Source organism: Danio rerio, chromosome 8 (assembly GCF_052040795.2).
Source record: "Danio rerio strain M-AB ecotype USA chromosome 8, GRCz13ab, whole genome shotgun sequence".
NCBI lineage: Eukaryota > Metazoa > Chordata > Actinopteri > Cypriniformes > Danionidae > Danio > Danio rerio.
Genome location: NC_141028.1, coordinates 55,058,653 through 55,079,184, shown reverse-complemented (window position 1 = coordinate 55,079,184; position 20,532 = coordinate 55,058,653). Strand labels below are relative to the sequence as shown.

Genomic DNA, 20,532 nt, shown 5'->3' with positions numbered 1-20,532 from the left:
TTTGGATATAAAGTAGGTCACTGCACTGTTCAGCTCTACAGCATGCTATATGTTGGTTTAAAAGAGATTTGTTTTTCAGATGTTCCCTAAGTCATGGACTTAGGGCTGCAAGATAACAGGAAAAATAACAATCACGGACTATTTTGCTCAATGTTCATCACGAATAATAATGACGAATATTCCTTTGTGTGTGTGTATAATATTATATATATATATATATATATATATATATATATATATATATATATATATATATATATATATATATATATATATATATATATATATATATATATATTCTTATTAAACTTTACAGCCACGAATATAAAAAACACAACTTGTAATAAAACTATACATGTGGTGAAGAATGATGGCAAAGCTAAGTATGATTACTGTAATAAACTAATAAGTTATAAAACATAGTGTTGCGACCAACCTGACGAAGCATCTGCGGTTGGTTCATACTTCACGAATACCGAATTAAAAGAATGGAGTGTTAGGTTCATTGTGCATCACACGGGTGCAACCAACAAGAGTTGCGCATTTTAGTTTAACTTTGAGAGTGATGAGCAGTTCAGTGTTAGTTTTATTTAAATACCTTGAGATGAAACTAAACAGTGCATTCTTTCTGCCTCCTCAGCACTGAGGAAAGACGGCTTTACACTCGGCCATTCATAATCTGAGTTGTTGTAATGGAGTCGAAAAAATAAATAAAGTAGAATGTTCTTTTAACAGTCCTGATATGTTTAATCTTTTTCTTTTGTAAAACTATTGTCATTTCTCTCCTGCAAATTCGAATTTTTTTAAATCTGCTTGATTCTTTTAAAACCGAAGGCAGAGCCCGTTAATTGGTGTTTTTCCTTAAGATACACCTTTGTGAATGTTTTATTTTATGTGTACAGTCTTTAATGTGTTTTTAGTCATTTTATTCTATTTAAAGCAGCACTCGGATGCAAATTTATCCTCGAAAACGTGCCAAGAGAGGGCTGCATGTGTTGTATGATAGTTTTTTTTTTCATGCGTGATCAATTCCTGATCCTTTGCACAAAGCTTTTAATGAAAAGACAGGAAATTTGATTACTTTCGATGTGCTAAAATATTTGTTAAACAAATGTTACTTTTCTAAAAGAATATATACATATTAGAACTGTAAAACAGAAATAAAGGGAATTAGTTATAGATTTCATTAATTAATGCATAAAATAATTATTAATTTTTATAAAATGAGTTTAAATGATCTGAAACTTTTAATTACATTTTCATTTCTTGTAAATAATAAAAGTTGCGTCAGATTGATGAAAACGAATCTCAATACCTGCGTGAACAGGGCCACAATTACTTTTTTTTACATTTAAACAAAATGATATTGTCTTCTGTCTACATGACTGGCAAAGGCGTCAGAAAAAAAATGCTGAATCTCCGCGAATATTTGGTTAATTAATAAAACAGTTTAGTGATGTTAGTAATGCATAGAAAAACGCAAAGCAGAATTCTCCTGAGCTCATTAACCCACTGACGACAGCCACTTTGTGATGGCTTTTAAGTTGGTTAATGAGGTCTGTGTTACCTTGGGATGTTTGGACTGAACAGGAGCAAAGGCTACCTGATCAACATAGCATTCCTTGAAAAAAACACTTGCAATCTAGACATAGTCACCTAAAGGCTCCTACACAACGGGACGATTTTCGTTTGCGGTTAACGTCAGCATTTTACGAGACATTTTTCCGTAATCAAACCCAAGCGATTTTCACTGGCGTCAAGCAGACGAGTATGCAAAATCACTCCTTGACGTTAGATGGCGCTACACAACTTCAACAAGCTTCTGACACCCGCTTATAACACAGAAGAAGAGGAGGAGAGGAAGTTCACGCTTGTTGTTAAAGTTACTGGTGACTCGAACAAGCATGGATGGTTCAAGCAGCAGCTCCAGCTCTAGCGATGAAGAAATGATTATTGTTCTTAAGAGCAATAAGCAGCTAAAAAGTCATATCGCCTCCGGGCATCTTCTTCAATGTGCGCTCGCATTGATAGTTTTGTGATTGAGTGCCTCCAAGTGCTGTTTACTGTAACTTCAGCAGCTCCGTGCACATGAACAAACGTGCCGATTTGATTGGTGGAGAAGGTTTTTGACGCCTCAAGCTCGATTTTTTTTTATTACGATTTTGCGCCTGGCATTTTGCGCAATGGTGTGCATGTTCACATTGACGGCAGTTATTTAGTTGCGAGGCGTTAAACGTCGATGGAAAATGCAAGCAAAAAACGTCTCGATGTGCACGAGCCTTAATGGTTGTGATGTGGTACAATTAGTTGTGGTCTTCATACTGTAAAATCGCGGCGATATTTAATTTTTGATCATGGCCCACAATATCTTATTGTGATAATAATACAATTAATCATACAGCAATACATGGACTGACCAGCAGCTTGTGACATAGAGAGTCCTAAAAAACTCTATAAAATAAAAAATAAATAAAAAAAACTTACAAATTCCTTCGGTATAACCCTGACTTTTCATAACCGCGATAAACCTGGTTATCGCCCCATGCCTAGACGCAACTCTTTCACTACCTAGTACTGGTATAAAGAACCCCTGATTTATAGAAAGTACTTTATCAAGGGTTGTGAAGCAAATTTAAATGTAGTATCAACTGGAGTAGTACGCGATGTTGGATATACCGTTTTTGTTTTGTGTTATTCCTTTTAAAATGCGACTTTTAAAAAAACGAAAGGACATGAGAGTAAATAGATTCATAGCTATATTATTTATTGCTACTTACAATTTACCATCCTTTGTCCACCCAGCTCTTGCGATGTACTCCACCCCGGGAAAAAGTGTTGTGAACGGGAGAACAAGCTCCTTGTTTTGTGCACTAATCATCTACAAAAAGAATAAGACACCATTATATGTTTGTTTTTGACCAGGCGTAAAGAAAAAAAAAAACAAGCTAGCATGGAGACTCACCTTGCCCTGCTGATCTGTTCGAATCTCTGCTAGTTTCAGGCTAATTTGAGGGTTTTTACTTCCTGAAAACATAGAGAGGGGAGTATTAGCATTAACAGCTAAAACAAACATAGGTCTGTTGATAAAACGCACACAAAAAGAAGAGCCGCATTCTTACAACACAAATTCTGGTTTCGACAAAACTTGACTTTGCTAATGACTAAAGTTAATAGCAGAACAGCAGACTAATAGTAGAATTTGTCTAGTGTGTGTGTGATTGTTATTACCAGTGCGGGGGTATCTGTACACATCGGCCTTCCGCTCCTCCAAAGCCGGTGATGGCACATGAATAATCTCTACTTCCGATTCGTCCACCTCCTCATAGAGCAGTTGAAGTGTTTTGCCTCCATCTGCGTCTGCATGCAAACACAAACACCATGATTAGGGGGTGGTTTAGATTTGACAGTTTTCAGTCACATGACCTCATGGAGGCTCGCAGGCAAAACAAGCAATGGGCCTTTATAGCAGCTACACTGGAATCTCCATATAAAAACAGCACTGGGGATACAACGATTATAGATTTTGATTGTACTATCTATACATCCACCCACCTTCAAATGCTGACAACATGGACTGTTTAGGCGTTCAACAAACCTTCAGTAGCAGCCGGAGACCACCAGTATCCAGTGAAGCGATCAAACTCCTCCTGAATCACAAAGGTTGCAACACCAGCAGATTTTGGGTCTTCTTTGACATTATTCAATCCTGAACAGAGGTAGGAGGAGGCACATTACAGTGTGCAGAAACCTTTAACATTTTCAATGTAATCTGACATACTGCCAATAGGGAGGAATGTTTAAATATTTACCAATACGTAGTATAAAAATCCAGTCAAAAGACTAGAGTTTATTGTTATACTGCATGATAATTTAGTAAATGTCTTTAATTGTAATTAGTCAATTTATTGCTCAAATAATTTCCTGAAAGTTCTGATAGTAAAATGTGTATCATGCAAATCCCCTTTATTCGTAAATTAAATCCGCTTCATTCGCATGTAAATAGATGTGTGAACATTGAGTTTACTCGACCTATTCGCGCATCAAATCCACTTTATTCGCGTGTCAAAACCTCTTCATTCACGCGTAAATAGACGTGTGAACATTTTGAGTTTACTCGTTTCATTCGCGCAAGAAATCCACTTCATTTGTGCGTAAATAGACGCACGAACATTTTGAGTTTACACTGTATTCGCTCGACAAAACCGCTTCATTTGCGCGCAAATAGACGCGTGAACATTTTGAGTTTACTCGCTTCATTTGCGCGACAAATCCACTTAATTTGTGTGTAAATAGACGTGTGTACATTTTGAGTTTACTCACTTCATTCGCGGGTCAAATCCACTTTATTCACATGTCAAAACCGCTTCATTCGCGCGTAAATAGATGCGTGAACATTTTGAGTTTACTTGATTCATTCATGAGACAAATACACTTAATTTGTGCGTAAATAGACGCGTGAACATTTTGAGTTTACTCGCTTCATTCACACGTCAAATTCACTTTATTCACGTGTTAAAACCGCTTCATTCGCACGTAAATAGACGCATGAACATTGAGTTTGCTCACTTCATTCGCGCGTAAATCCACTTTATTCGTAGATTAAATCCGCTTCATTCGCACAAAAATAGATGTGTGAACATTTTGAGTTTACTCGCTTTATTTGCGCATCAAATCCACTTTATTCACGTGTCAAAACCTCTTCATTCGCGCGTAAATAGACGTGTGAACATTTTGAGTTTACTTGTTTAATTCGCGCATGAGATCCACTTCATTTGTGCGTAAATAGACGCGCGAACATTTTGAGTTTACACACTTTATTCGCGCGACAAAACCGTTTTATTTCCGCGCAAATAGACACGTGAACATTTTGAGTTTACACACTTCATTTGCACAACAAATCCACTTTATTCACGTGTAAAAACCGCTTCATTTGCGCGTAAGTAGATGCGTGAACATTTTGAGTTAACTTGATTCATTCACGAGACAAATACACTTTAATTAATTACACTGTTTAATTCGCGCTTGAGATCCACTTAATTTGCGCGTAAATAGACGCGTGAACATTGAGTTTACTCGCTTCATTTGCACATCAAATCCACTTTATTCATGAATCAAATCCGCTTCATTCACACATAAATAGACGCGTGAACATTGAGTTTGCTCGCTTCATTCGCGCGTCAGATCCACTTTACTCGTGAATCAAATCCGCTTCATTCGCACGTAAATAGACACATGAACATTTTGAGTTTACTCGCTTCTTTCGTGCATCAAATTCACTTCATTTGCGCGTAGATGCGTGAACATTGAGTTTACTTGATTTATTCGCTCGACAAATCCACTTCTTTTGCATGTAAGTAGACGCGTAAACATTGAGTTTACTCGCTTCATTCGCTCGTCAAATCCACGTTATTCGCGCGTCAAATTCACAACAGATACGGATTCACATCATGGGCAGGTCTTCTGTCTGTTTGACTCTAGCTTCGTTGCTAAATGGCTAACATGGATTTTATTGAGAGAATAGTCCACTAGATCGATTCAGAAGTGCACCTAGCTCTGTCAGTTCATCAACTCCTCCAGAAACTACACCTGGATGATGGGAGCTTTCATCAGTGCTTTTAACATCGGTGCCTACCCCAGATTGATCAACTCATTTGGTGTCCACAGGAGATTTTCCCCCAGGACACCAACAACAGGCGCTATGTTGTAATCACGGCCCTACAAGAGAAAGCTCCTGATTGGTTAACGTAGTGTAAATGTCCGCTACAGTTTAGATTTTCCAACTGGATCGATTTGCGAAAAACATGTCATACGCGCATTAAGTGCGTCAATCGCGCAAAATGCTCAATTTGCGACAGTTTATTTGCGCGAATCGCACCGCAGGATGTCTATTCACACCTTTGCGTTGACTTAACATTGACTACATCCACGTTTGGTGCAAACGCAGCATAACAATTTTTGGACTACTACCTTAGTTCCACAGGCTTTATGTTGAAAATAACCCAAAAATAATACCTTTGATAGTAGTGATGTATTGGATTACAAATCTTACGGTTCGGAGCACATTATGGTTTTTTAGTGATGAATTTTAGTCCAATTATTACTAAAACAGCACAGCAAGAACACTTTTGGTTTTAACAAACAGAACTTAAAAGCTGTTCATTTCATTAAAAATAAAATGGAGAAATAATCAGTAGAATAAAAATAAATTGTACAATATTCAGTACTGTAAAAAATTTACTGTTACTGATAACGCTAAATGTAGAAATCTAACATTATATTTTGTACAACTCATGTTTATTTTTTGTTTCACTTTCAATAAATGATTCAGTTATTCACTCATAAATCTTCAAGTTTCATTGCTAAATGTGTCATTTTTAAAGAATTATTTAGTCACATATTTTTGATGGCTGGTTGCACCTACTGGCTACAACTTTTAATATTGAGCATCAAATTAAACGCATACAACAGTGATTTTAATATCAACCATAAACATCAATAGTTATATCTAAACTATAAACTGTTATCCCAGTACTTCTGTGTTTTTTTTATCTGTAGCTTCATAACTAATTCAAAAGACTAAAGACTGAATCTCTTTCTTGAGTTTTGGGTTTTTCAAACACAGATTTGAATGCATTGATTCGAAGGATTAATAAACATATGCAAATCACCATTATTTATAATTTATGTTGCGTGGGTGTTGAGATCCTGATCTTTTAATAATTAAATTGTGCAGCTTAAACTCAATGCATTAATGCAGACTAAACAAGTAGTGAAAGAAGACAACTTTAATAAACTAAAATACCCACCACATCCGTCTAACCTACCACAACTTCTTCCGTCATCATTATGTTTTACAGGAAAGCCTAGATGCTTTCATACATGTGATTTGAATTATACAAAAGGTGCTCTCTGCAAGGCGATAGTTACAAATTAAGGATTAATCCACAAGCAAAAAAATAAATAAAATGTAATAATCCGTAGGTCATGTGTGTTCCGAATCATGGGTTGTGATCCAAACAAATCACAACTCGACCGTGATCTGGCACACCCCTATTTAATGGTACACAACACAACCTGCTACAGTATACAAGCCCATCAACTAACCTTTATGACAGAAAGTAAGTCTTCGCTCCTCTGCCGTTTCGATATTGGTAACCCACAGGTCGTTATTATTTATGAAGGCAATGAAACTGGGATCACCGGGCGAGATCTTGGGGTCCATTCGTATCCCTGAGCACTGAGTCTTTATTTCCATAGGCTTCATTGGGGCAGCCTGCTAAACATCACATTACTTTCAGGCATGGGGAGACACAGTTATGCAACAAAGTGTAAAAACTAAGAGACACAGGAAAATAAAGCAAAAAACTAGACTCACAATGAAGCCGTTATGGCCGCCATCACGGCAGTAGAAAAGGCTGTTGCTTGCTTGAAAGAGGAAAAGGCCGCTTTGTGCGTGATAGTCATAGGACGTGATGCCGAAAACCCCCAAACGCTTCCGCTCGCGGAGAAGCTCCTCCTCCCGAGAATACACTCCATGATGTGGAGTGGCCTGCAGGAAGCACACAAATTAATGTCAGAATTTATATGTTGTCAATAATGCGCCAAATATATGCAAGAACCGAATCACCCAAATCCTTGTTACAGACTGAAAAGTAAAAATAAATCAAAGCCAAAAATAAGAAAATATGAAACTAAATACAAAAATAAATATGTACAGTAATAAATAACACACAAATAAATATATGCTGTGATAAATAAATGTAGAAATAAATATATGCAAGATATTATATAGGTAATAATAAATAAATAAATAAATAAAGATAAAAAGCATAAAGAGTAACCTATATGCGACAAACAAAACATAATTTGATTTTTAACAAGAGGTTTATGTATTATGACACTGTTATACACTATTCCTTTTTTTAATGGGTTAAAGTTAAAAAAAGACTGTTGAGAAAGAAATCCACCATTTCTTACTTTTATGCTATTCAGAAACCATATGACCCAAATCTGCTTCTCTCTCCTTCAAGTTTAAAGCAAACTGTTTCTGCTGTTATATACATGTATATCACACTATAGTATATCGGCACTGGTGGGAGGCGTACTTGACATTTATATATATATAAATAAGCAATATCACATGATTCCTCATTATAACACCCAAACAACGTTAAAAAAATTGGAAATGGAGCTTCTACTTCATAATTGAAAAAAATATGGACCATAATTCTTTTAAATAGCCGTCTATTAGCTTGCATATTGGTATAACAACTTATAAAGCACATATTAACGATTTATTCTGAAGTTACCTTCTACAACATCCTTATTGAATATAAATAAACAGCTAATTAAGAGTTGGTTATTAGTGAAAGCATGTGTTCCATTTTAAAATGTTATAAGTGGAACTTTTATTCTTATTAAAATTCTATCATTCCTCCAATGTGGTTCTGCTGGCCAAAAAAACACTGATACCTGAAAGTGATCTAACATCTGCTTCCATGATAACACCAGGAGAGCTTCTTTCCGGATCTTCTTTGGAATTTCAGAGTACAATAATGAGTTTTCTCTGCTTCCATATGGCATTCCTGTTTTAAGAGAAGACAAAAACATCAGGAAAATGAAATTGTAATCATTTGATACAATTAACTTTTTTTTCAATTAACTTTTACAATTAAGCATTAGCAAATGGTGAATTCATTATCTGTTAAGCATTAACTCTACATTAATAAACGTTAGCAAGCAGTTTATAACTGCAGCTACAAATGCTGAATTCTTGACTTACAACCACATTTATAATGTGCGTAATAGCTGTACTTTCAATGATTTCTTTTTCATTACTAAATTAAGTATTGCATTATTTACAAACCAGTTATTTAAGCATAGTTGGTTATTTTTTAAGATCATTCAGAATGAGTAAGCAAAAGATTAATAAACTATTACAATTCAAATTTTTAATTCTTATTATTTAAGCATATAGTAATAGTTAATTTGTTTGTTAATAAATGCTTATGTTAAATAAAAGCTGATCTTCATCCAGTTTTGTGACCTAGGGTCAGTTCTTCGTACCTCGCTTAAATGATCTAAGATGATTTGGCAGATTCTGGATCTTTTAATCTTGATAACTGATCTCTCGCTAATTTGGTTCTTCAAAGAAGTTCGCGAATCAGATTAGAATGTCTGGATAAACTGATCTGAGATCGCTGCGTGTGTTATGAAGGACAGATCTATCGATCCTCGAAATCATGATCAGCAATGCAACGATTGGCTGACGGCACAGCAGCGTAATGACATCATCTGATTAATATTCAATTATCCATGTGAGCAAAATTACATCACATTAGCAGTAAACTGTTTGTTAAATATGACACGCAGTAACTTCACATTTGTTTTGAGCTGCACGCTTTACACTTTCATGTGTCAAGAGTATTCATCAAGTATTTCAATGCAAATCAATGTATTTAGTTCTACATTTAGAAAATATTTTCTTTATTATAGAAGCCGTTTTTTAATCGGTGTAAAGAATAACTGGTTGTTTACAAAAGCATTTTCATATTGGTAAAGGCGTCTGCAACTTTTGTGAAGCATCAAATCACCAGCATATTAACTGTCAAAACATTTTTATAACTGCATAAATGTATTATTGCTTTAAAAAAAGTGACATATTGTGCATTTCTATTATACACAATTTGTACTAAAGCGATCTAAAAAGTTCATATCAATAAGTTTTCTCTTTGCACCACCAGGTGGCAGTCTTTGTACTTTCATTTCGAGGGTGCAGATTGCATAAGTTTTATTATTATGTATAACTTTATTTATTTTATTAATAACTATAACTTTATATATATTGTAAAAAAATATGTACCATTTTCCCAAGTGTATATAACTACTACTGTAAGAAAATATCAGAATTCGTAACATACTTTCTGTATTATATTTGCTTGAACTAAGCCCATCTAATCCTGTTTATATGAATTAAACCTGCTACCGATCAGGTTTGACCTAGCAGATCTGTTGCCATGACAACAACTCTCGGATCAGCTTTGAAGAACGAAACGATCCTGGATTGTGTCAAATCGTCAATATCCAAATCCAGCTAACTGAGTAATCCACGTACGAAGAACGGACCCCTAATCTAAAGTGAGGTTTATTTATGCTTTTTTTAAATCTCTTATAAATGACAATTAAAGGCTTCGCTAAATTCTAAACAGGAAAAATAAAAATAAACAGCTATATTCATTTGAAGAAACACAAATGAAGCTTTACTTCAAATGAAAAGTAAATCTTTGCAACCTTATCTAAAATAAAATTACTGTGCAGTTTGAACATAATTAAATAACAGTGAAATGTTGCATCTTATTATTTTGATAAATTATTATATTGTTGTCATATTTTGAAACTCCTGTTGTTCGGCAACGTTTAAACTTTACAGTAATTTTACTTTTTAGATAAGATTGCAAAGATTGTTTATTTGATGCCAAGCCTTTAATTGTCATTTATAAGGGATTTACAAAGCATAAATAGTCCTCACTTTAGATTAGGTCACAAAACTGCATTAAGTTGAGCTGATAAAGCATTTATTAACATACATAGTAACCATTATTATATGCCTATAATAAGAGTAATAAGATATATCAATGCTGATTTGAATAGTTTATTAATCGTTTACTAACTCATTCTGAATGATCTTAAAAACCACAAACTCTTAAATACAACAATTTAAAAATGATTTTATATACTTCAGGGCTCGAAATTAACCTTTTTTCTTGGTAGCACCGGTGCTCCTAACTTTAAAAATTTAGGCGCATCAGCCAAAATTTAGTCGCATCCACCAATTCTGAGCACCGTTACTACGAGTTTTATACAAACATATTTATTGTATTTGAAATCAACACTAATCAAACTAACAAGCAAAAAAATTATATATATATACATGCAAGCATGAGGAAAATATGTCTCAACGAAATCCCGTTATCACAAGAAAATAGATTTTTATAACATAACTGAGTGAGCAAAAGATACACGGAGCGTTCACCGGCCCTGCACGCACTGCTTTGATGAATCTGTTAACGATATAACTGTGCTGTTCTCACAAGTGCTGTCCGATATTGCACTAATGCTTTTGACACATATTGTAGCTTATTATATGCATTCATGTTAATAGCAATACCGGTTTATTTTTATGAGTAGCAATATTAGTTTACTCAATGCAAGCCCGTTCGCGATGGTGTACGTGGTGTTCAATTTGACATATAGCTGCCACTTGCATGGCGGACAGCATCTGGCGATTATATGAAGGATTAAACAGAAGCTCTCGTGCTAGATGTGGCAAACAGTTACCTGAAAACTCCTTCCCACAGACTTTTTATAGCGGACTTGAAGCCAATGGAAGTCTTCTACTCTTGGAAAAGTGTAGATAGTGGATTAACATTTAGCAAATGATCACTACTAAGATGTTTCAGTATTTATAACTTTAGATGCCATGGTTTCTAAAACTAAATCTGTGAGTGTTATCTTCATTCTCCTCTTCAGCGCTTTACATTTTTTCGCAGTAGTAGCTCTCTTTGTCATCCCAAGCCAGAAGCGCTGACTGAGTGATTGACAGCTGATATTAACCAATCATTCGCGTTCAGTGCTAGAGCAGTGGGCCAATAAGAAGAGCGTGAAGGCGGGGCACGCATTACGACTTGGATTTGTTTACTGCAGCAAGTTGACATGACAACTGTTTTAAACCATTCCCGAGCGATGCGTTTCGCGTTGCAAGTGCAGAGATGCATTCTGTAAATGTGGTGTACATTTTACAGTAAAAACTGGTCTCACATAACAATTTTAAGCACTCGCAGAAATGCTCCCAAATATATTTTAAGGTCGCATAGATAAAATTTCGGGCGCATATGCGACCAAAATGGTCGCAATTTCGAGCCCTGTACTTTTTAAAAGTATATCCCTGTAAAAAAAACAACATCATAAATAATAGCAAATGCGACGGCCGAGGAAATCAGACACTTGGGAACAACTGTGGTCGGAAGTTCACAGGACTGTGTTCTCTAAACTCCTCTCAAGCGGTGGACTTCTACATTCTGATTGCTTGCCACCAAACCTCATCATAGCTCATTACCATAAGTTTTGACAATGCTTAACAACTTACCAAGATAGTAGAGTCGATGTGAATGAGGGCCAGACTCATCATGCTTCTGGACGAACTGGAAATCATGGGGCGCCTTGTTTATAACCATTCCAGAGTACATCCGGCTGTTGTGAATAATGTCACGCAAGCCATCCCACGAGTGCTTCTCCACGAAAAACTGAGATGGGACGTCTTCCATTTCCACGACCTCTGTGCTGTCTGAGATGTCATCGACTGCGGTCATTCTGACAGCTGCAAAACTGAGCGCAGGAGTCAGCCGTTAGTCGAAAACACATTGATTTATAACACAATTGATAGCATCAGGAAAACATTCCCATACCTTTTCCAACTACCTTCAGTTTCGTCTTCAAGTTTCACCCTTTTTCCTCTATACATTAACCAGCACACAACCCTCAACAAGATCTGGCAACCTGCAAGACAATAGGGGAAAAAAACAGTCTTTTACATACAAGCAGGGCTTTAAATCAACACGCGTCAACCCGCCAAATGCGGGTAGATTTCAGCTCTGGCGGGTTAAGGCTGATTTATACTTCTGCGTCAAACGCCGGCGTATGCTACGGCGCTGACGCATAGCCCTTCGCCGTGGCCGTTGCTGACGTGCACCTCTCAAAAAATGTAACTACACGTCGCAACGACGCGTAGCGTAAGCTCTGTGATTGGTCGGCTTGGTAGCGCTGACGAGTCTGGGCGGGACCGAGAGCCGCGCGAATGGCCCGAGCGATTGTTTACAATTGTGGAGTACCGTGAAGGAGCTCCGGATGAAAATTTTTGTTTTGTGTTTACCTCATAGTTAAAGTTGTTGCACGTCCGCCAGTTCCTGCCTCAAAATGAGCGAGTTTGAGTCACTTGTACATCCCGGAAGTGTTCAGGAAAAGCAAAAAAGCAGCGAAGAAACTCGACAAAGAGGAACATTTACACCTCACTGCCAACTAGCATTTCGAAAGTGTTAATGCAGACCGACAGAGACAGCGCGCAGAAGTATAAATGCACAGCCACGCGCGTTGCATGCGCCGTGGGTTACGCCGGTCACCTGACGCAGAAGTATAAATCAGGCTTTAGACAGACACCTCCACTTGCCACTTTTGCTGGTTGGAAACCATTTTTAAATTGTAGTTTTCTTAAAAGCCGCGTTCGACAATAAGCATGACTCAATATTCGTGCAAATGTCATCTTAGATTCGAGAAGCAGCACGACTGACAAAAATAACTGTGTTCGCAAGAGCAAAAAAGAAGGTAAATACCAAACGAGAGGATGATCACTCCTCGCGCATAGGTGATGTGATGCGTACGACTGTTAAAAAGCGCGCGCTCTCGCGTTTACTTGCAAGAAGCAACCGTGCCTAGAGGAAGTGCAACTGCTGCGATCGGTCCCCTTTTTCCATAGTGGTCAACGCTTTCATTTTAGTTATTAACAGGCCTATATTAACCGTGTGCGCGTGATCATCCTTTCATTATCAAACACGGTATGTTTGAAATATGACACAGTGGTATGACACGGTGTGACCTTTTTTCTTTCTTTCTAAAAACGTGCTGAATTGGTCTTCCCTGCCACCAGGCCCGTGCAGAGACCGTCCAAAGGGCATGTGCAGGATAAATTTTTTGAAGAGCGGGGAGTGGTGGGGGTTGTTGTTGTTGTTGTCGCGCGCGTACTGTAAAGCGGGGGAGGGGGTTGAGCCCGCGTACTCAAGAGCGGTGTTGTCGCGCGCCTAATGAAGGGCGGGACGGAGGGTGTGTCGCGTCGCGGGGGCACTTTTGATATTTGGAAGGGCATCGATGCGTTGCATTCACTGCGTGTTCAGCGCAAATGTCCGCTAATGTAAGATCTAACAATGTACACAACATCGCCAAAGAAGCTCGTCTTTACTAAGTTCACACTGATGCGGCTTATAACAAAGAGCGGTATTGCGCCAGTGGTCATCGGGAGAATCCTGCTCTGCCTGCTCATATACTGGGTCGGCTGACTCGCCTGCTTTCCACAAACACAGAAAAATGTAAATCAGCGCATTACGAGACTGAGCATTTAAAATGACAAAAACCGAGACCAAAACTTTTAAAAGTGAGACTTATCTTCCTTTCTTTTGTCTGTTCTTTCTTGAGAAGTATATCATTTTTCTATTTAATTACTGATGACTGCTTTGCAGCTTTCGGCCTTAAATTGAATTATTTATTATAATCTTTTGTTTGTTTTGTAGAAGAAATATTATTTATTAAACTGACATGCATATAAATCAATTGTACAAAATAAATATTTCTTACTGCAAAGCTTTATTTTTGGTTGATGCAAACAATAAATGTATTTCTCATAAAGTAACAGGACTTTTTATAGCAGGTAACTCACATTCAAGGCAGCATGATAATGAGAAATATAATTCATTGTTAGTATTGTTGACATTATCGTCATCATTAATATTTTATAATTATTAGTCATTCATTTTGGAATTATTGCACAAATATTAATGTCATCTCAGCATTAGATAGTTGTTTCTGGTTTTTGTTAGTCCTAATTGATGTTGTTTTCAAATAAAATAAATCCCTTAATATACAATTTGCAACGGTGCTCATTCATTTTTGGTGGGTACTCCTAAATTTTTTCTGGTGTTTCTAAATATTTGAAGTTGGGAGCACCGGTGCTACCAAGTTGATTTCGAGCCCTGAATGATATTACAGCAACAAAGCACAATAAAGATTAAAAGCCTGGGAAGGCAATAGAATAAAAATGTATCTTAATGTGTCTAGATTTAAAAATAGAGATAGTAGAAGCACTCGTAATGTCCGGTGGCAGCTGGTTCCACAAACGTGGCTATAGCTAGCAGTGCGATATGCATACCCCGACCCCCGAACGCCCCCCGAATCAAACATCACACAACCCGCCCACTTCAGTGGAAATCAGGCAGATAAAGCACACCATCGCATCTAACGGAGGGACCCAGGGCAGTGAGCGCACCCATCCATAATATAAAACCACAGAAGTTCTCCTTTAACAACTTGGTAGAAAATGTATTTTTTAACATCATCATTTAGATAGACGCTAACAAACATTCAGGCTAAATGCTCTGGAGAGACCTGAAACATATTCATTTTTCCCTATGGGCTATATGACACTTCATAGGGGATTTTCCTTTATTTAAGGATGTTGCAAATTATTCTGTGATCTTAAGGAAAGTCTTAAGTGTTTCAACACATAAAAGCAAGTAATAAAATATAGCATATATTTCGTTGCGCTCAGCAGCTATCCACTAATAAAGCTCTTCATGTATTTTAAAATGTTAAATTGGTTTTATATTCGCACATTCGTACAGTGACAACTTGTGACATGCTTCCTATTTTGTTTACAATGGTACTTTGCATATTCTGTCTAAAATCTCATCAAAGTATTACTTCAAAACAACATTAGCACTATTTATTTGAATGAACAATATTGAAAGTCATTGACTGCTAACATTCACTATTTAGAATTAGCAATAAACACTTTTCTGAAAATATATTATTAATGAGAAATTCCTAATTTGTGAATATAAAACAAACTTTAGATCAATTAATAAGGGTACTGAACTTCTATACGTTAGCAAAGGCATTCGGAACGTATCTTTGACAGCCAAAAATATCGACGACACCCCTATGACACCCAAAACGACGATCACTCACACACTAATTTATGCGTTAGCTTCATTAGCAAAGCTGTCATTACCGACTAACACATAATGAAAACGAACTGACGTGTTTAAAACCGATTTGTATGGACAATGCACAGATATTGATGTTTCACAATGTTTTTACATTACATTATTTGAATCTAACAAGCTTGTTTACATTGCTCTACTTACATAAAATCCATATCCCAAATATCAGAAATGAAGATTTAATTAATGTCAGTTTTACTATTACTGATTAATGCACTTGACAGATTTCATTCATTTATTTTCCTTCTGATTAGTCATTGGTTTATCAGGAGTTACCGCAGTGGAATGAACCACCACTTACTTGACAGATGTATTTTTTAACTTCAGGTGGTTTGTGTAACGTAGACTAACCATGTTCCGTACACTTTTCACTATTCAGCGCACTCAAACGACCACTCCTACGTCATTGAAAGCCAGATAAGCATGCTTGTGTGTTCATTCTCTGGGGGAATACCTATTGCACAATCCAAATCTTGATTGATGTCTTTTGGACCAGTAGTTTTTGAGAAAAGATGGGATAAGTACCGCCTTCGCATGTGTACGGAAGATGATGGGTATTAACGGTGTTCCGTACACGACTAAAATAGTGTTCTGTACAGGGCGCATAACTTTAATTTTCGGCAAAAATTGGCATTGTTTGAAGTCTTATTAAAATCTTATGTCAGAATATACTATTATTGTGTTTAACTTGAAGTTAAAAGATATATTAAATAACTCTTTTATGTAAGTTTTAAATGAAATAGCTTTAAAATCATTTACTTTTTATATCATGTTTATTTTATTACAGCATGACAATTTAAAATATTAAAACATTAAATTCATGCACATTGAAGCTAACTTGACTGACCTTTTATGAATATAAACATCATTACTGCAAAAGGAGGATCCAAACAGCCTTTGCAGCCTGTCTCTCAGGCGGAGAGTTGTGACATGCGGTATTTACCCACAATTGATGTTTAAACATCCCCATTTCAAAGCATTTATTCAACAAAAGATAATTTATTTAACAATTTGTGATAACATAATATTGACTTCATAAAGACTGTAATACCGTGTGATGCATAAATTAAATGCAAAAGCATATTGTCGGGGCTTTAAATGTCTCCCCTCCCAGGCGACACTCGCACTTTAAGCTTGCCCACTTTCTATTTTCAAGCGCATTAGGTGGACGTAGCAAACTTACTGATTTTACTCGGAAATATATAGTAGGAATGTCTCTGTTGTGGTTGGGGCTGAAAGAGTGAGAATTAAAGATTACACAGATATATAGCTTGCCTACGACTCATACGTATTTATTCAGAGATTAACGTTAAAAGGTCATCTGTACGGAACATCGTTGTGTACAGAATATGGTTAGTCTACGTTATGTGTTTTATGTTTGGTAAAATAATCTCTAAATGCATCTTTAGTGAATTTCAACGAATTACACTGTCTTGTCCCAGTAGGTGGATTTAGAGGTTTCTGCATAAAAAGCACAAGTGGATTTAGCTGGTTGACGCAAAAGAAAATTTACCTTGTTAAAAACCAAAGAATTTAGAACAGTACGTTAATCACAATACCGTCAAACTGTGATATTTATTATCCAAGGTTATCATACCGTCAGAATCTTATACCGGCCCATGCCTATTTGGATATAAACTTAACTTTAATGAAGGTTTTAATTAACATTAGAAAAAAATGTGTACGTACCGAACATGCAATTCTAATTGACTAAGGTAAAATTTGTTTAATATCAGCACATTCGTTCAGTGACAACTTGTGACATGCTCCCTATAATGGTTACCATGGTACTTTGCATATTCGGTCTGAAATCACATGGAAATATAACTTGAACACAACATTAGCACTATTTTTTGACTGAACATTGTTGAAAGTCATTGACTGCTAATACTCACCATTTAGAATTATAAATAAACACTTTTCTGGAAATATATTATTAATGAGAAACTCCTAATTTGAATATAAAACCAACTTTAGCTGGTTACTGGGTACAGTACTTCTATACGTTAGCAGAGGCATTCAGAACGTATCCTTGACAGCCAAAAATACCGACGACACCCCTTTGACACCCAAAACGACGGTCACTCACCCACCCATTCATGCGTTAGCTTCATTAGCAAAGCCGTCATTACCGGCTAACACACAATGAAAACGAACTGACGTGTTTTAAACCGATTTGTATGTTAATTATAGAAGATATCATCTTATATTTTTAGGTAACCACAGTCAGAGTCAGCTGATGAGCCAATGACGTTTGACCGGTTAGATGTGTGTGCTTTGTATATGCTAACAGCTAGCCGAGCTGCTATCAAATCTAGATGACGGGAAGTAAAGTCAATCACAAAATTATGTATTTTATATATAACGTAACTATTACCCCTTAAGGACCATGCTTTCTACATACTATATACCATATTGACTCATGAGATCAGTAACGTTAGTATTATTAATAACAATACTAATAATAATCTGTGGCGATGTGATCATGTTAGCACATTATCTCCTTGCGTTTTCCAGCCCCATCTGCAGAGCTTTATTATGTCAAACACTGAGACACCCTGATCAGCTCATCATCACATTATTTGACATGTTGATTAGTGTGTGCGGATGATTGTCAGAGATCATCAGCTGATTTCGGGTCAGCTCGGCCTCTGTTGACGGGCCGCTCACAGCAAAGCGCATTGTTATGAACATTCATCACTTCAACCCATGATCGCTCAACACCACACGCGGGTACTTACAGGTAGACCCTCAAAGAAAACTCTCATCTGTGGCCTGTTGGTTTCTTAAACGTGTTTGCTGGTAAAAACAGTATCCATAAGCGCGAGAACAGCACAAAGCGACAGTCATGAGTGCTGATGAAAACCAACCGAACATCATCAGGCACACCGGAAGCGCGGACTAACTCCTACTTCCTTCTTCCGCTGTCTAGCTGCAAGTCGCTCATATGAGAGGAAGGTATTATCTTTTATTTAATGTAGGGTCAATTGTATATTCACATATTTCATATTCAGAAATTAAAGTTGAAATGAAAACGTGTTTTGAGTCTATTGAGTGGTCAACAAACTTAAAAGCAATAAGAACAAGGACAAACCCCCGGAATGTTGTTGTTGTTTGTTGACATTTTGTTTTTTAAACATTCAATAAAACATCTATTATTTCATTTATACGTTAACATATTAACTTATAATATCTCATCACATAAAACATTCATTCATTTTCTTTTCAGCTTAGTCCCTTTATTAATCAGGGGTCTCCACGGCGGAATGAACCGCCAACTTATCCAGCACATGTTTTACGCAGCGAATGCCCTTCCAGCTGCAACCTATGACCAGGAAGGGTCTCTAAACTTTGAATAATATATTATTTGAGCCTCACAATTTATAATTTAGCTTACCCAATTCACCTATACCACATGTTTTTGAACTGTGGGGGAAACCAGAGCACCCAGAGGAAACCCACACCAACACGGGGAGAACATGCAAACTCCACACAGAAATGCCAACTGACCCAGCCGAGGCTCAAACCAGCGACCTTCTTGCTGGGAAGCGACAGTGCACCGGACTACCATGACGCTCTGTATTTCATTCATTCATTCATTCATTCATTCATTCATTCATTCATTCATTCATTCATTTTCTTTTTTGCACAGTGCCTTGTGCTTTATTTGCTAATGCAAGCTTTGTTTTAAAAGATAAATATAATGTAAAAAACTATACATTATTTGAATTACTTCAATAAATTATTTTATGTTTTTTAGTAATGGACAATGCACAGATATTGATGTTTCACAATGTTTTTACACTACATTATTTGAATCCAACAAGCTTGTTTACATAGCTCTACTTTAATTAAAACATGATTTCTGATATTTGGGATTTGGATTTAAATTATGTCAATTTTTAATGTTATTGATTAATGCACTAGAGAAATTTCTTTCGTTCATTTTCCTTCTGCTTAGTCCCTGGTTTATCAGGGGTTACCACAGTGGAATGAACCGCCACTTACTTGACAGATGTATTTCTCATTTCAGGTGGTTTGTGTAATGTGTTTAATGTTTGGTAAAATAATCTCTAAATGCATCTTAGTGACTTTCAATTTTGCACTGTCTTATCTCAATAAGTGTATTTAGAGGGTTTTGCATAAAAAGCACAAGATTTAGATTTAGCGGGTTTTGATACAAAAAAAATTTACCTTGTTAAAAAAAAAAACAAAGAATTGTCCTAAGTGACATTTATGAAAAAAGCTATTTTATTTACCAGCTAATAACCTTATCATTACATTTAAAATAAAACTTCTAAAACAATAGAAAATTCTTATTTACAAGAAAAGTAGTCTGATGGATTAAGAGGGTTTTGCATCGGAACTTTTCAGATACATATATATATATATATATATATATATATATATATATATATATATATATATATATATATATATATATATATATATATATATATATATATATATATAAAGAGAGAGAGAGAGAGAGAGAGACAGTTAAAGTCAGAATTATTAGCCCCTTGAATTATTAGACCTCGTGTTTATTTTTTCCCCCCAATTTCTGTTTGAGAGAAGATTTTTAAGATGAATCCTACAATAACATTAATAAAATATATATAAACTGCATAATATATAAATAAAATAAAGATTTCTATAAAACACATTTCTCATATTTTAAATAGACAGATCTTAAAAAAAACATTTA

At 36.2% G+C, this 20,532-nt stretch overlaps 1 protein-coding gene and 1 long non-coding RNA gene across 5 annotated transcripts in view; one reads left to right on the top strand and one right to left on the bottom strand.

Annotated features, from left to right (window-relative positions):
• dpp9 (dipeptidyl-peptidase 9) overlaps positions 1-18,727 on the bottom strand; it is a 44,885-nt gene extending 26,158 nt beyond the window's left edge. For 2 of the 4 annotated variants that reach the window (XR_015497269.1, XM_087263897.1), the window contains exons 1-10: positions 18,566-18,727; positions 12,465-12,555; positions 12,146-12,384; positions 8,473-8,585; positions 7,376-7,549; positions 7,105-7,273; positions 3,596-3,706; positions 3,229-3,357; positions 2,963-3,024; positions 2,778-2,878 (exon numbers count right to left, since the gene is read on the bottom strand). Coding sequence is in view for 2 of the 4 variants with exons in the window: in XM_087263897.1 (XP_087120023.1) it covers positions 2,778-2,878; positions 2,963-3,024; positions 3,229-3,357; positions 3,596-3,706; positions 7,105-7,273; positions 7,376-7,549; positions 8,473-8,585; positions 12,146-12,384; positions 12,465-12,520 (1,154 nt within the window). In the remaining 2 variants the exon portion in view is untranslated. Of the gene's footprint in view, positions 1-2,777; positions 2,879-2,962; positions 3,025-3,228; positions 3,358-3,595; positions 3,707-7,104; positions 7,277-7,375; positions 7,550-8,472; positions 8,586-12,145; positions 12,385-12,464; positions 12,556-18,565 lie in introns of all 4 variants that reach the window. The other 2 variants (XR_015497270.1, NM_001077313.2) reach the window with 2 other exon arrangements.
• LOC141375931 (uncharacterized) lies at positions 356-4,221 on the top strand. The gene is made up of 3 exons (XR_015498530.1): positions 356-1,562; positions 1,617-2,082; positions 2,140-4,221. It is a non-coding gene; the product is annotated as an uncharacterized LOC141375931 (long non-coding RNA).
• Positions 18,728-20,532: the final 1,805 nt, after the last annotated feature.